This window comes from Coregonus lavaretus, assembly GCF_964263955.1.
Source record: "Coregonus lavaretus genome assembly, chromosome: 15".
Classification (NCBI taxonomy): Eukaryota; Metazoa; Chordata; class Actinopteri; order Salmoniformes; family Salmonidae; genus Coregonus; species Coregonus lavaretus.
The window spans coordinates 3,211,460-3,227,960 of NC_140002.1; the positions used below are offsets into that span (position 1 = coordinate 3,211,460).

General features: G+C 43.1%; 1 protein-coding gene across 2 annotated transcripts in view; it reads left to right on the forward strand.

Annotated features, from left to right (window-relative positions):
• The first annotated feature begins 4,947 nt into the window (after positions 1-4,947).
• LOC311142355 (clathrin interactor 1-like) overlaps positions 4,948-16,501 on the forward strand; it is a 36,340-nt gene continuing 24,786 nt past the window's right edge. For both annotated transcript variants that reach the window (XM_084177993.1, XM_084177994.1), the window contains exon 1: positions 4,948-5,130. In XM_084177993.1, the coding sequence (XP_084034119.1) occupies positions 5,090-5,130 (41 nt within the window). In that variant the 5' untranslated portion in view covers positions 4,948-5,089. The remainder of the gene's footprint in view (positions 5,131-16,501) is intronic.

The following is a 16,501-nucleotide window of genomic DNA, read 5'->3' on the forward strand; positions in this document are numbered from 1 at the left end:
ATAGGGGGGGGGGGGGGGTGCATGCAAGCAGATGAGGACTTTTGGCTAGGATGGAAGAAATGATATAGTAAAACCTGCAAAAGAGGAAAACCAGGGAAAAAACCCACTACCCTCCCCTGTGCCCACCAGAAAAACCCACTACCCTCCCCTGTGCCCACCAGAAAAACCCACTACCCTCCCCTGTGCCCACCAGAAAAACCCACTACCCTCCCCTGTGCCCACCAGAAAAACCCACTACCCTCCCCTGTGCCCACCAGAAAAACCCACTACCCTCCCCAAAGCAAAAAAAAAGAAAACTATCCTATTTTGGACCACCGCTCCCCCCAGTAAATTGCGATTATGTCCCTAAGATGGGTGTAAAGCAATGAGGCAATAATTTCACCTAGGCCTATTAGTGGGCAAACTGGAGCTATCTTTTCAGGTCTACATGAAAAGCCAAGGGGTAGAGGCTAGGGGTCGATTTAGCATCGAGTACCACATTCACTATGAGAACATTCCATTTATAGTCTTGTGCCATGCATTTCTGAACTATTCTTCAGTGGGTTACCACATGTTGATCAATATAAAAGGAGATATTGATTGGTACCAAAGAGATGTCTTGAATAGCATAGCGTGGGAACTCATCACTATGGATCAAGCTGTTAATATATGTGAATGAAATATTTATGAATATACTGGTAGGCCCTATTTCCTAATATGTTCAACAACGTTCCACTTCCTTGTTTAAAATCCCTCTAAACCAGCAATATGAGGAGGTTTTGAGGAGAAACAGTGAAACCTAAGGTATAGTGAAGGAGGGCGGGGGCGTGACAGAGTGTTGTGGTCGACTCATGCCTGATCGCATTGACAGAACTCAGCACTCCTTTTGGCAGCCCACTGACGTAGCGCATCTGAAATACATTGCTTACTACTTATAGCCTGTCCCCATGGCCTCAACACTCCTGAATACTTTATTAAGAGGCCAGAAACAGGTCCGTAAAGAAGGCCCTGTCAATCTCTGCCACTCGTCCGTGATGATGAAATTGCTTCTGAATGTTCTGATTTCCTCTGCAGGCCTGACAGTCCGTGGGCTGCATCTTCATTGGCCGTTCCTTTTTGATGGGTTGTGGGCTCCCAAAGCGCACAGTACAGACAGGGACAGTGAGTGCTGTCTCATGTCATGCTTTGTTTTAATTAAAACCGTCTCTTTTCTTTTCATCTGTTTTCAGAGAGTTGTCATTTTATTCCTCTCACTTCTTCATTTCCTGTTTGTGTGGAGGAGAGCTCCTCCTGTGCTTGAAGTGGGTCCCCTGATCATGTAAACGTTCCCCCTCAGAGTCAGGAGCAGACGGTATCCTGAGAAATGGCCTGGGGATCGGAGCTGACACCGGGACGTCCTGCACGGCTGTCTCCTGTCCGTCACGGAGACAGGCATGATGGAATCAGGATGACAATGTGCGAACAGTGCTGAAGTATGTACATCGGATCAGGCCTCACTCCTCTGCCAGGCTGAATTTGGAGTAAGAGCAATGACGTTGTTGTTGGATGTCACCACTGTTGTTGAGGACAGCACTCTTCAAGCTGAATGTGTCCTCATGTAGATGGCTGCCTGCACCAGAAAATCCCATTACCTTTTCACTTGTCCTCCACAATGATGTCTCTGCTAGAATAATTTGCCACTGACACGGAGGCACATTAGCCTTCATGATCCAAGGAGGTTGACGCCCTATAGAGCGGACAATGAATAGTCATTTCATTTGATATAATAATGTAGTGAATAACTGAGCAGGGAAGCGAACCTTGGTTCGCTGGCATGAATAGGGTTAACCCACGTGGTGGGAATTGTAACGTGGCTCATATAGCAAAGATCGGTACACTGCCCCCTCCGAAAGGGAAGGCACGTCCTCGTGCTTCGACCTACCGACGCCCCTCACGGCTGCCATCCCACTTCTGACACCAATGTAACAAACAGTGAGGCAGGGAACCGAACCCGGGTCGCTAGCGTTATAGGCAAACACCCTACACAATGGGTTAATAGGGTTAACCCACTTGGTGGGAATTGTAACGTGGCTCGTATAGCGCAGATCGCTACAATATTTATATGTTTATGCATAATGATGGGTTGATTTGTTTTGGGGATATTTTTACAAGTTACAAATGTTTCTTTCTTAGTACAGATAAAGTGGTCTTTGCCATATTTTGAGCATCCCTTCCTTTGTACAAAACTCCTCCCACTTCCCGCCTACCCTAGAGGGGAGCCTGACACCTATTGGTCAAATCAAATCAAATTGTATTTGTCACATACACGTGTTTAGCAGATGTTATAGCGGGTGTAGCGAAATGCTTGTGCTTCTAGCTCCGACAGTGCAGTAATATCTAACAAGTAATATCTAACAATTTCACAACATATACCCAATACACACAAAACTAGTAAGGAATGGAATTTAAGAATATATACATATATGGACAAGCAATGACAGAGCGGCACGGACTAAGATACAGTAGAATATTATAGAATAGAATGCAGTATATACATATACATATGAAATGAGTAGTGCAAGATATGTAAACATTATTAAAGTGACTAGTGTTCCATTTCTTAAAGTGGCCAGTGATTTCAATAGGCAGCAGCAGCCTCTAATGTGCTAGTGATTGCTATTTAACAGCCTGATGGCCTTGAGATAGAAGCTGTTTTTCATTCTGTCGGTCCCAGCCTTGATGCACCTGTACTGACCTCTCCTTCTGGATGATAGCGGGGTGAACAGGCAGTGGCTCGGGTGGTTGATGTCCTTGATGATCTTTTGGCCTTCCTGTGACATTGGGTGCTGTATGTATCTTGGAGGGCGGGTAGTTTGCCCCCGGTAATGTGTTCGGCAGACCGCACCACCCTCTGGAAGCCCTGCGGTTGCGGGCGGTGTAGTTGCCGTACCAGGCGGTGATACAGCCCGATAGGATGCTCTCCATTGTGCATCTGTAAAAGTTTGTGAGGGTTTTAGGTGCTAAGCGGAATTTCTTCAGCCTCCTGAGGTTGAAGAGGATCTGTTGCGCCTTCTTCACCACACTGTCTGCGTGGGTGGACCATTTCAGTTTGTCGGTGATGTGTACGCCAAGGAACTTGAAGCTTTCCACCTTCTCCACTGCGGCCCCCATCGATGTGGATAGGGGGGTACACCCTCTGCTGTTTACTGAAGTCCACGATCATCTCCTTTGTTTTGTTGATGTTGAGTGAGAGGTTATTTTCCTGGTACCACACTCCCAGAGCCCTCACCTCCTCCCTGTAGGCGGTCTCGTCATTGTTGGTAATCAAGCCTACTACTGTTGTGTCATCTGCAAACTTGATGATTGAGTTGGAGGCGTGCTTGGCCACGTAGTCATGGGTGGGAGGGTGTCAACAGGGAGTACAGGAGGGGGCTGAGCACGCACCCTTGTGGGGCCCCAGTGTTGAGGATCAGCAAAGTGGAGATGTTGTTTCCTACCTTCACCACCTGGGGGCGGCCCGTCAGGAAGTCCTGGACCCAGTTACACAGGGAGGGGTTCAGACCCAGGGCCTCGAGCTTAATGATGAGCTTGGAGGGTACTATGGTGTTGAATGCTGAGCTATAGTCAATGAACAGCATTCTTACATAGGTATTCCTCTTGTCCAGATGGGATAGGGCAGTGTGCAGTGTAATGGCGATTGCATCGTCTGTGGATCTATTGGGGTGGTAAGCAAATTCATTCAGTGGGCGGATTCGATTATGCTAAGCCGTGGGGCACTGGTCGATGGTGCATTACGTCATCGGGCGAAAGCGGGGAGGGAGGAGCGCACTTCTCAAATCAAACAGTCATTTTGTCAACAAGGCAGCATGGTGCATCGTCCAGAAACATAGATCTCTTTCCATAAAATAAATGTTTTAATTTTCGAACTATTTTTCCATTGGGAAGGCAGATAAAGCGTTTTTATCAAAAGCAATCCTTTTTGCATACGTCACTTTTGTATTGAGCCGACTTCAACGTGGGCTTTGAACGGGGCACCTGGCTCAAGCCCCGGGAGGCAGCCCGGTTCCAAATCGAATTCTAGCCACTTTCAGCAGATTTAAAACACGACTACACTGGCGCCCAGGCGGGATTAATCGAATCCCCTCAATGTAATCAACTAGATCATGTACACCTGAAAGAGGCGGGGTTACCCCTTTAAATGCCCCCACCTGCAATTATTAGCCTCTTTCAAACCAAACCAGCATGGAGAGATGTCCTTTGACTTTAAATCATCTAAAATGTTACCCGAAAACCATCAATGAAGCCGTAAGAACAACCGGTTTTAATAAACGGTCACATGCTACCCTCTCCTTGTATTCTTACAGACACACCCATTGTGTTACCCCCCACCCATCCCTTTCTAGTTTATTTGAGCTATTTTTCCACTTACAAATATGTAATAATTCTAATCATGAAACAAAGAGTTGTCTCAAGACTTAGTGAAATAAGGCGCAGTCCATAAATTCAATTTCAACAAGAGAAAATTGTCAAGAGTTTGCCAGAACAGTTTGAGGGCTGGGGGGTGAGGCCTACCAGAACAAAAGGCAAACTTGAAACTAGTGAAAAATAAACAGGAAAACGCTGCATTTACTGTTGAATTACCACAAGGGACAAAATCTACACAAAACTGTAAAATAGAACAATTAACATATGCACACAAAAAGAACCAGAGACAGCTAGGTGGCCAAACAACGAAAAGTCAGAACTAATCAATTCAGTTACAACATCAAATCTCATTTTACTGAAGAATGAATGAGCTGGCAGAGGGGTAGGAAGTAGGAACATAAAGAGAACTCTCCTAATATGTTCCTATGCAGATGGTTCTGATTCTGAGGACAGGCATAATGAAGTAGCTAGTATATTTTTTTCCCTGACACCAGACCCGTCCTAGCGCAACCTGGCCGAGTGCGCTTCGATGACGTATGGAGGACGTCTCCGGTAGTACCTTGCCTGGCCCGTTAGCCGCTAACGGAGCTGGCTAGCGGAAGGGACGGAATTCTGTTGTCGGTGACACAAATCGAAGTCCATCTGTGGTTACAAACGGACTGGACAACGCATTATTGAGGCGGCGAGCCACTGATAGAGCGTCTACATGCTAAATATGTGGAAAGTCAGGGAAATGGTGGATAAAGCGTGAGTATTCTTGCCGTTTTCGTCTGCTTGCCTTTTTGTTGCAAGGCCCGTTAGCTGGCTAGTTTACGTTTGACAACGGAAACGCTGATCTCGTGACGTCACGCTGTTTTCTCAGCTGATAGCTCAGTATGGCTAACGTTACTGTATATCAGCCTTGTGTACAAAATGTAACGATATATATTTTCCTCCATTTCGATATCCTACTGGCCATTCTAAACATAACAGTTTCCAAGATGCAAAGTAACACCCCCATCTTTTCCATGCTAGCAATATTTTTTGGAAATGTATTAACTATAAACTAGCTAGTTGGCTAGATTATGTTTTACCCAATAATGACATCGAATCGTTCAATACAATGTAACGCCCTCGTTCACTCACAGCTAACGTTAGCTAGCTACAAAACTGGCTCACTTAATTTATCATTATTAGCTCACTAGCTAGCTAACGTTAGCTAACACAACTAAGCTAGCCACAATGACTGTCAAGACCTTCATCAAACCTGCCATTTGCACTTATTCGTTTCATTATGTCCATTACATTACTCACTATAGAAGTTGAACTTCATGACCATTTTATTGTTTTCTGGTTGAAACGTTTTTACACGACCACAATGTAACGTTAGTTAGCTATCTAAGCCATCAACTAGCATTTGTCTGCACTAGGCTGTCACGGTCCTGTTTACCGTTAGAAGGAAGACATTGCAGCAGAGCCGTAATGCTGTCTGCCGACTGTTAGGCATTATAATGCTGTCTGCCGACTATTAGGCATAACGTTACCAGGCTCATGCCTCTCATCAAACACCTCGAATGACAGTGACTGAAAGTGGACCTGACCCACGAGGAATGCAGCACGACAAGAACATTACATTTACGTCATTTAGCAGACGCTCTTATCCAGAGCGACTTACAAATTGGTGCATTCACCTTATAGCCAGTGGGATAACCACTTTACAATATGTTTATTTTTTTTGGGGGGGGGGGGGGGGGGGGGGGGGTAGAAGGATTACTTTATCCTATCCCAGGTATTCCTTAAAGAGGTGGGGTTTCAAATGTCTCCGGAAGGTGGTGAGTGACTCCGCTGTCCTGGCGTCGTGAGGGAGCTTGTTCCACCATTGGGGTGCCAGAGCAGCAAACAGTTTTGACTGGGCTGCTCACCGCCAACATCTCTTAGTTAGGTTCTCACTGTGGGGCATGTTCTTCATAGCTAGCTAAGTTAGTGTTTATTTTTATTTATTTTACCTTTATTTAACGACGCTGGGCCAATTGTGCGCCGCCCTATGGCACTCCCAATCACGGCCGGTTGGGGTCTGTAGTGACGCCTCAAGCACTGAGATGCAGTGCCTTAGACCACTGCGCCACTCGGGAGCCATTGATGGTTAGTGTATGGAATTATTAACTACTGCATAACATACGTTATTTAAATTGATAGCTAGAAGGTTTTGAAGTTTGCATGCATCAGTATTGGAGATGTGCAAATTGCTTATTGCAACCATTTATTTAAAGACGGCTATGATCATGAGTGAAAGCCTCTGTGTGTGACATAAAATAATTCCTTAGGCTAATAGTTTTCCCAATTCAGATTTGCAAGCGATGGCAGACAGTGGTTCCAGCCGAGTGCCTGTTTCATGGACAGCGCCTGCAGTCAGTCAAGTTGCAGTAATGGATGCTGCCTGAGCCGGTGCCACCTGTTAGGCATGCATGATTTCAGCTGAATAGGGCCTGTTAGTGATACAGCTGGCCTGTACTGGTGTAGTAGGTCTAGAGAAGGCCTTCTCCTGCTACGCTGGTCCCAGAGAGCTCCCTGCAGACCCTGAGTTTTTAGAGAACAAACTATGTATCGCCACACCTTGTGGATTGTGTCACTGCCATCCGTTGTTTGTTCTGTTTGTGGTGGGATTGCAGCACAGAGAGGGACATCGCTTCAGTGGGTTGGCCAGTTGAATTGTATTTCTGGCGAGGACTTGTATTTTTTCACTGAATATGCATTTAGGCTAGATGTATGTTTGGGTATATTGTCCCTCCCATAAGTGAGGAGGAGAACCCAAGGTCATCATGGATCATTCTGTGGCCGATCAATACTAGCTGTCTGGGACTCAAGATGAGAGCTGGATGGGAGGGTCTTTGAGATTGGTCATCTAGTAGGCCCATTTCTTGTTTTGTTTTGTACTTGTAGCCTATAAGGTCTGTTCCCATGTCGGTTATTGCACAGGAGAGAATTTAAGAATTGAGAGTGAAATCATTTATTTCTTTGAATGATTACTTTGTAAATTATTAAGGCCCACTCCAAGAGTAAAGTTGTGTAGGCATGAGTTCAGTGGAAGCTTTTTCTCAGTATGATATTGATTATATCATTACATTGTATTGACTAACGATAGCCCCTCTGAAGGCAGGCTTCATGCCCTGTGTGAGTGTTTGAGTCTTTGGATGGTCCTCTGTAGCTCAATTGGTAGAGCATGGCGCTTGTAACGCCAGGGTAGTGGGTTCGATCCCCGGGACCACCCATACATAAAAATGTATGCACGCATGACTGTAAGTCGCTTTGGATAAAAGCGTCTGCTAAATGGCATATTATTTATTATTATTTAATTATTATTTATCTGCCAGTTAATGGACTGCAAGTCCCATCAGCTAAATGCAGTGAGATCAATATCATGGCTGAAACAATGGCATTGTGTTGTTGAGCTCAGACAGCTTCACACTGTGGTGAATGAAAATGTCAAACATTGCACTATTATGTGGAAAGATATGATCTGTTGAAGGGAGTCGAGGAAACCTGGCCCTGAAGACATGAAAGAAGAGGGAAGTTGACAACTCTCGCTCGGATAAGATCTGAGGACCTGGACTCTCTTCTCAAACTCTTGTGAAGACAAACAGAATAACTTCCTCGCCTTGTTAATTTGGCTCCTTGTTAGAAAGGAAATTATCTTTCCAAGTTTACTTCCAAAGCTCTTTATTAGAGGATATGGTAGCAGAAGTTATTTAGCTTGCCCTTAGCTGGCCTCACTGTCTAGGCTTACAGCTTTACTATGAACCATGGCTTATTACAGCTTGAATGTCTGAGCCACATGTCTGGGAAATGCAAATTATGCTTTTAGATTATAGTAATGACCAGAAATTCAGCTAGTCAATCAGCCAACCTGCAAATACATTTTCTCAGTAAATGCTCTTCCTACTATGCATGACTTACAGCAGTACGGTGTTCTATATCCTCCCAGCACACTGCAGTGTGACCAGCACCACTGGTATACATTTCTTCTCTCTTATGGTCCCGTGTGTCTTAGTTGGTAGAGCATGGCGCTGGCAATGCCAGGGTTGTGAGTTTGATTCCCACGGGGGACCAGTATGAAAATGTATGCACTCACTAGTATAAGTCATTCTGGATAAGAGTGTCTGCTAAATGACTTAAATGTAAAATGTCTTCTGTGTGAGTAGTTTCAGGAGTAGCTCCTACATCAGCCCGGCTGCAGGCTGTATCCTCCAGGGCCTCTTCTCCCTGCAAACGTCCTCGTCCGACCAGGGCCTCTTACTTCTAATATGCATCAGTGAGCCAAGCGCTCTCAATCCACTCCCTCCCTCGCTGCTGTTGTCCCCTGTGCCCCCTTCATCATCATCATCATCACTATCTCCGTCTGAAAACTGACGCCTAGAACCACTGTTCCTCGGAAGCAGGAGGTAGTGTTTTTCTTCTGGTGTTGTAGGAGGGAGAGTGAAAGGCTGTTTCATGTGCAGTGCTTTGGCTTTTTAGCAGGCTACATGTGTAGGTAAGCAGGCTCATCCTGAGTAGTGCAGAAGAAACATGGCAGCAGCGGGCCTGCAGAACAAAGAGGCCCAGGATGCAGACAGTTGGAAGGGAAGCCTGGGCTCTGTCTCTGTTTGAGAGAGTTGGAAGGGAAGGGAAGCCAGGGCTCTGTCTCTGTTTGCCTCTCCCTTCTTTTGTCTCATCCCCAGCGGAATATTTTTTCACACAGCGGGCCGTTCTGTGTGCGTGTGTTTCCTAGTCTGCTTGAAATGTAAGCACATCTCTGGTTCGCTTGCCGTTCATGCCGTCTGCTTTTATACACCGCTATCATTTATTATTCAGTGGACTGAGATTTCCCTTAAAATCTTGGAGCAGCTTTGCTGCGGAGAAGATATCCTCTTGCTGTCTCTGTCAGTCATACTTCTGCACTGGCACAGACTCAGACCTGGGCAGAAAATACACTGAACAAAAATATAAACGCAACATGTAAAGTGTTGATTCCATGTTTCATGAGCTGAAATAAAAGATCCCATACATTTTCCATATGCACAAAAAGCTTATTTCTCTCAAATGTTGTGCACAAATGTGTTTACATCCCTGTTAGTGAGCATTTCTCCTTTGCCAAGATAATCCATCCACCTGACAAGTGTGGCATATCAAGAAGCTGATTTAAACGGCATGATCATTACACAGGTGCACCTTGTGCTGGGGACAATAAAAGGCCACTCTAAAATGTGCAGTTTTGTCACCAACACAATGCCACAGATGTCTCAAGTTTCGAGGGAGCGTGCAATTGGCATGCTGACTGCAGGAATGTCCACCAGAGCTGTTGCCAGATAATTTAATGTTCATTTCTCTACCATAAGCCACCTCGAATGTCGTTTTAGAGTATTTGGGAGTACGTCCAACGGGGTTGATCACGACCGCAGACCACGTGTAACCACGCCAGCCCAGGACCTCCACATCCGGCTTTTTCACCTGCGGGATCGTCTGAGACCAGCCACCTGGACAGCTGATGAAACTGTGGGTTTGCACAACTGAATAATTTTTGCACAAACTGTCAGAAACCGTCTCAGGGAAGCTCATCTGCGTGCTCGTTGTCCTCACCAGGGTCTTGACCTGACTGCAGTTTGGTGGCGTAATCGATCACTTTCGATGGCCATTGGCACGCTGGAGAAGTGTGCTCTTCACGGATGAATTCCGGTTTCAAATGTAATGGGGTAGATGGCAGACAGCGTGTATGGTGTCGTGTGGGCAAGCGGTTTTCTGATGTCAATGTTGTGAACAGAGTGCCCCATGGTGGCGGAGGGGTTATGGTATGGGCAGGCATAATCTATGGACAACAAACACAATTGCATTTTATCGATGGCAATTTGAATGCACAGAGATACTGTGACGAGGTCCTGAGGCCCATTGTCGTGCCATTAATCCGCCGCCATCACCTCATGTTTCAGCATGATAATGCACAGCCCCATGTCGCAAGGATCTGTACACAATTACTTGAAGCTGAAAATGTCCCAGTTCTTCCATGGCCTGCATACTCACCAGACATGTCACCCATTGAGCATGTTTGGGATGCTCTGGATCGATGTGTACGACAGCGTGTTCCAGTTCCCACCAATATCCAGCAACTTCGCACAGCCATTGAAGAGGAGTGGGACAACATTCCACAGGCCACAATCAACAGCCTGATCAACTCTATGCGAAGGCGATGTCTCGCTGCATGAGGCAAATGGTGATCACACCAGATACTGACTGGTTTTCTGATCCATGCCCATACCTTTTTTTTTAAGGTATCTGTGACCAACAGATGCATATCTAAATTCCCAGTCATGTGAAATCCATAGATTAGGGCCTAATCAATTGTTTTTAATTGATTGATTTCCTTACATGAACTGTAACTCAGTAAAATCGTTGAAATTGTTGCTTGTTGCGTTTTTATATTTTTGTTCAGTGTAGTTGTATTTTGTAGTTTATTTGAAAATACCAACTTTTCAAATACTCAAGGTAGTCCAATATAGTTTATATACACTCTGTGTACCAAACATTAGGAACACCTTCCTAATATTGAGTTGCACCCCCCCTCCCCATACCCTTCAAAGGCTCTTGAATCTTTTGTCTTGCCCATTCACCCTCTGAATGGCACACATACACAATCCATGTCTCAATTGTCTCAAGGCTTAAAAATCCATATTTTATATTTAGTCTCCTACACTGTTTTGAAGTGGATTTAAGAAGTGACATCAATAAGGGATCATATACTGACCAGGTGAATCTATAATAATAATAATAATAATCTATGTCATGGAAAGAGCAGGTGTTCTTAATGTTTTGTATACTCAGTGTAGACTTTCAACTAAAAATCAACTATTTTCTTTGATATTCAAATACTGGTCTCAGAAAGAAAAACAAATATTTGAAGGTATTTGAATATATGGAAGTTATTTGAAAACAAAAAATATTTATTTGATGGCTGCCAAATATTTGATGAAGAACAAAAACTACACCAGTTAGTTGAATTAGTCTAAATATAAGATCATAAGTACATGGCTTGGTGGACTCAGACATTCATCTTAATATAGCCTATAATTAAATACATGGGGAGATTCTTGTTTGGGCAAAAGATTGTCCTCTCTCCTCCTTGATCCGGAAACCGATAAGTGGTCGAGGAGTGTGTAATTTCGTTAGTAGGCAAATGGAAGTGTCATCCCCTCCTCGATAGCCACCTTTTCATCAAGGATACTCATGTGTATCCTGCCGCGGAAGAGTTATGAAATTTGCCACACACCCTTTGAAATCTGCCACACCCTCTTTGAATCAGCTTTTGTTTTGTCAGAGGAGAAAAACATGCACACGTTTAAAAACGATATGCTACTTGTTTTATTCATAAAATGTCTTGCACTACTAACTTAATTAGTTTTAAGGCTGTCCCTGACTAAAGAAAATCTCGGTCGACCAAGAGTCGTCTTTTCTTTCGACCAATCGACTGGTCAAAATTTTAAAACGTGTATTTTTCCTTATATAGCCACACCCTATGTGTTTTAATAAAATCAACTATATGTAGGCTACTGAGCTTGTCTGATGTTCTAAGTACACTGTGATTAAATAATTAACACACACAAATGACTCAAGTAGGAGCCAGAGATAGCTTTACCAGAAGAAAAAATCCTGTTCCCAAACCACTCTCCTCGCCAACTCTCCTCAATTACCTTTGACCTTTTTTAAAAGGCGGCGAGGCAGGACGGAGGAGAGAGTACGCAGGAGGTGAGGAAATCTAAGCGATAAAAGGCCATGGAATCCTCTCAGCATTAGAGTAGAACACTTTTGCGGCTTCAAACTGACTAACACATATATTTTCATAATGAGTGAGACATAAGGTAATACAGTAATACTTTACTACCACTTAGGTAACACTTTACAATAAGGTTCCATTTGTAAAGGGTTTATAAAGGGTTTGTAATTACGTTATTACCGGTTATTTAAGCATTTGTAAATGCATTATAAAACAAATGGGTTATAACAAATTGGTCAAAATAGTACTATAGCCAGACCTCCAGCTATAAACCATTTTATAAGTGCACTTACAAATGTGTATAATATTGAACCCTTTTATATCATCATGCAACCTTATTTTCAATGGTTGCACAGTTAAACAATAGTTATTTTCTCACTTTTGGTTGTGATGCATTGTTGCTCTGTCCCAGGAACAGAAATTATTGGTTTTCAGACCTATGGTCAACTCCCATGATGTTTCTTGCCCCACGTTTGAAACCTATGACGATGCATTGGGTACACTTATTTATTCCAGGAATTAAGGATTAATCTCAAGCCATTATATTGGTGTGGTTCGCTTGTTTCTGAAAAATTCTTGACTTTGTGAGATCTGCCCATCTGTGAAACTCATTTGAAATAAAGACGACCTGGAACATGCCCAGAATGTTGGGTAGACACTGACATGTGACAGTGCGTTGTGAAGAATCATGATGGACGTGACTATGAGAAGTGTGCAAAGGCCAGACAAAGAGATTGCGCAAAAGAAACGTTCACAAGATAAAAATGTTGACAGAGAGAGGGTAAATTCTCTATGCAATTTGTTTCCCTTTTGAATACAGAAGTTCTGCTCGAGGATTTAACTCGCTGCTCAGCTAGCTAACATTGGCTAGCACCTCTGTCCTACCTAGCTAGCTAGGAAACATTAGCTAGCATTAGGTAAAACCTAAAACGTATTTTTGAATATAGACATTCTGCTAGACGATTTAACACAAGATAATCTTTGGCGTGGTATAGCTAACTAGCTAAGTAGAACACGTTTGCTGGCTAGCTAGTTAGCTTCGCTAGCTAGCAAACGTTAGCTGCCTGCCTGCTAGCTAGCTAACGTCAACATGACAGAGTTGTCATGCAATTTGTTTTGCTTTTTTTGGATTAGCATGCTAGTTATCTAACCTTTGAACTCCGGTACAGTCTCTAGCTAGGTAGCTAGTAAGCTAGCTAGCATCCTTTGTCAGCACACTAACATGAATGGTTCCAATTTTAAGACTAACTTACTAGCTAGCTAACTAGCTAGTGTATTAGCAACAACTGTGATAACTATCTAACCCCTTTAATTTGTCATAGCTAGCTATTAGTGTTAGCAAGTAATCTTAAACACTAGCTATTATTATTATTATTATTATTAGCTAGCAGTGTATAACATAACTAGTTCAAATCAAATGTAATTTGTCACAAGCGCCGAATACAACAGGTGTAGACCTTACAGTGAAATGCTTACTTACAAGCCCTTAACCAACAATGCAGTTTTAATAAAAATAAGTTAAAAAAATAGATAAGTAAAAAATAAAAAAAGAACAAAAATAGAAAGATAAAAAATAATTAAAGAGCAGCAGTAAAATAACAGTAGCAAGGCTATATGCAGGGGGTACCGGTACAGAGTCAATGTGCGGGGGCACAGGTTAGTCGAGGTAATTGAGGTAATATGTACACCACCGTTCAACATTTTTTATGGAATATCTACATAGGCGTACAGAGGCTCATTATCAGCAACCATCAGTCCTGTGTTCCAATGGCACGTTTGGTTTGCTATTCCAAGTTTATCATTTTAAAAGTCTAATTGATCATTAGAAAACATTTATGCAATTATGTTAGCACAACTGAAAACTGTTGTGCTGATTAAAGAAGCAATAAAACTGGCCTTCTTGAGACTAGTTGAGTATCTGGAGCATCAGCGATTGTGGGTTCGATTACAGGCTCAAAATGGCCAGAAACAAATAACTTTCTTCTGAAACTTGTCAGTCTATTCTTGTTCTGAGAAATGAAGGCTATTCCATGCGAGAAATTGCCAAGAAACTGAAGATCTCGTACAATGCTGTGTACTACTCCCTTCACAGAACAGCGCAAACTGTCTCTAACCAGAATAGAAAGAGGAGTGGGAGGCCCCGGTGCACAACTGAGCAAGAGGACAAATACATTAGTGTCTAGTTTGAGAAACAGACGCCTCACAGGTCCTCAACTGGCAGCTTCATTAAATAGTACCCGCAAAACACCAGTCTCAACGTCAACAGTGAAGAGGCGACTCCTGGATGCTGACCTTCTAGGCAGAGTTGCAAAGAAAAAGCAATATCTCAATAAGAATAAAAGATTAAGATGGGCAAAAGAACACAGACACTGGACAGAGGAAGATTGGAAAAAAGTGTTATGGACAGACGAATCGAAGTTTGAGGTGTTCGGATCACAAAGAAGAACATTTGTGAGACGCAGACCAAATGAAAAGATGCTGGAGGAGTGCTTGATGCCATCTGTCAAGCATGGTGGAGGCAATGTGATGGTCTGGGGGTGCTTTGGTGGTGGTAAAGTTGGAGATTTGTACAGGGTAATAGGGATCTTGAAGAAGGAAGGCGATCACTCCATTTTGCAATGCCATGCCATACCCTGTGGACGGCGCTTGATTGGAGCCAATTTCCTCCTACAACAGGACAATGACCCAAAGCACAGCTCCAAACTATGCAAGAACTATTTAGGGAAGAAGCAGTCAGCTGGTATTCTGTCCATAATGGAGTGGCCAGCACAGTCACTGGATCTCAACCCTATTGAGCTGTTGTGGGAGCAGCTTGACCGTATGGTACGTAAGAAGTGCCCATCAAGCCAGTCCAACTTGTGGGAGGTGCTTCAGGAACCATGGGGTGAAATCTCTTCAGATTACCTCAACAAATTGACAACTAGAATGCCAAAGGTCTGCAAGGCTGTAATTGCTGCAAATGGAGGATTCTTTGATGAAAGCAAAGTTTGAAGGACAAAATTATTATTTCAATTAAAAATCATTATTTCTAACCTTGTCAATGACTACATTTCCTATGCATGTTGCTACATTTCCTATTCAAACTCATTTCATGTATGTTTTCATTGTAAACAAGGACATTTCTAAGTGACCCCAAACTTTTGAACGGTAGTGTACATGTAGGTAGAGGTAAAGTGACTATGCATATATAATAAACAGAGAGTAGCAGCAGCGTAAAAGGGGGGGAATAGGCTTCGTCGTGCCCTCTTCAAGACTGTATTGGTGTGTTTTGACCATGATAGTTTGTTGGTGATGTGGACACCACCAAGGAACTTGAAGCTCTCAACCTGCTCCACTATAGCCCCGTCGATGAGAATGGGGGCGTGCTCTGTCCTCTCTTTCCTGTAGTTAAGCCTAAATAGTAGAAATCATGATAATGATGATAGTAATGTAGCTAGTGTCTATGCTAAATTGTCATAAATACCTCTTCTCTCCCACACATTCCCATATGGTCTCAGACTCTAGGATGAGAAAATGCTTAACAAGAGAGAAACAGATGAAGACACAGAAGGGGACCATGAGGCCCTTTGTTGTATTTTAAATAGTTAATCTGTTGTCAATTAATATTCTGACTTGTAATGTTAATCAGGGTCTTTTTCTCCCCTGTTTATCTGAATTAGCTAGGCTACTCACTATACCAATGATAGGCTACCGATTTGAGTCACTGCAATTAAAATTGGTTTCCCAATACATCCAATACTTCTATTAAATTCAATTTTGTTTTTACTATGTATTGCATGTTTGGGGATATTATATACTGTTATAAATGTTTTGTAACTTAACATTAATAAATGGTCAGTAGGTTTCTTTGAAGGTTATAGATCTGTCATTGTCATTGAAAGCAAATCTAAGAAGTGGTAGATCTGTTCTATAGACGGGTTGGTTGTTTAGCAACAAAACCGACACGTGCGCAACTATGGGGCAAAACACACAGGGTTGGCTTAGATTGTTGACAACATGTAAACTATATTTCATCTCCAATGTTTATTGAAAACGTAAATACATTTGCACAATGACCACTTGTTGTCTCTCAAATAAATCGTTACAGTTGTTGGTTAGATAGCTAGCTAATTTTAGCCATATTGGCATTGACATGAAATCAGTCGAAACACCTCAAAACAAGACATGGTATCAAGAGCAAGATGCAACTAGCTGAAATTAGTCACGATTCCCCATATGGACGTTTCTTGTCATTGTTGGTAGCTATCTGGCCATCCAGAATCACAACTCAGACTTCTGACCCATTGAAGCTTGCGCAGTGTTTTCGTGACGTTGTCAGCTAACCCATCCTATGTGCGCTAT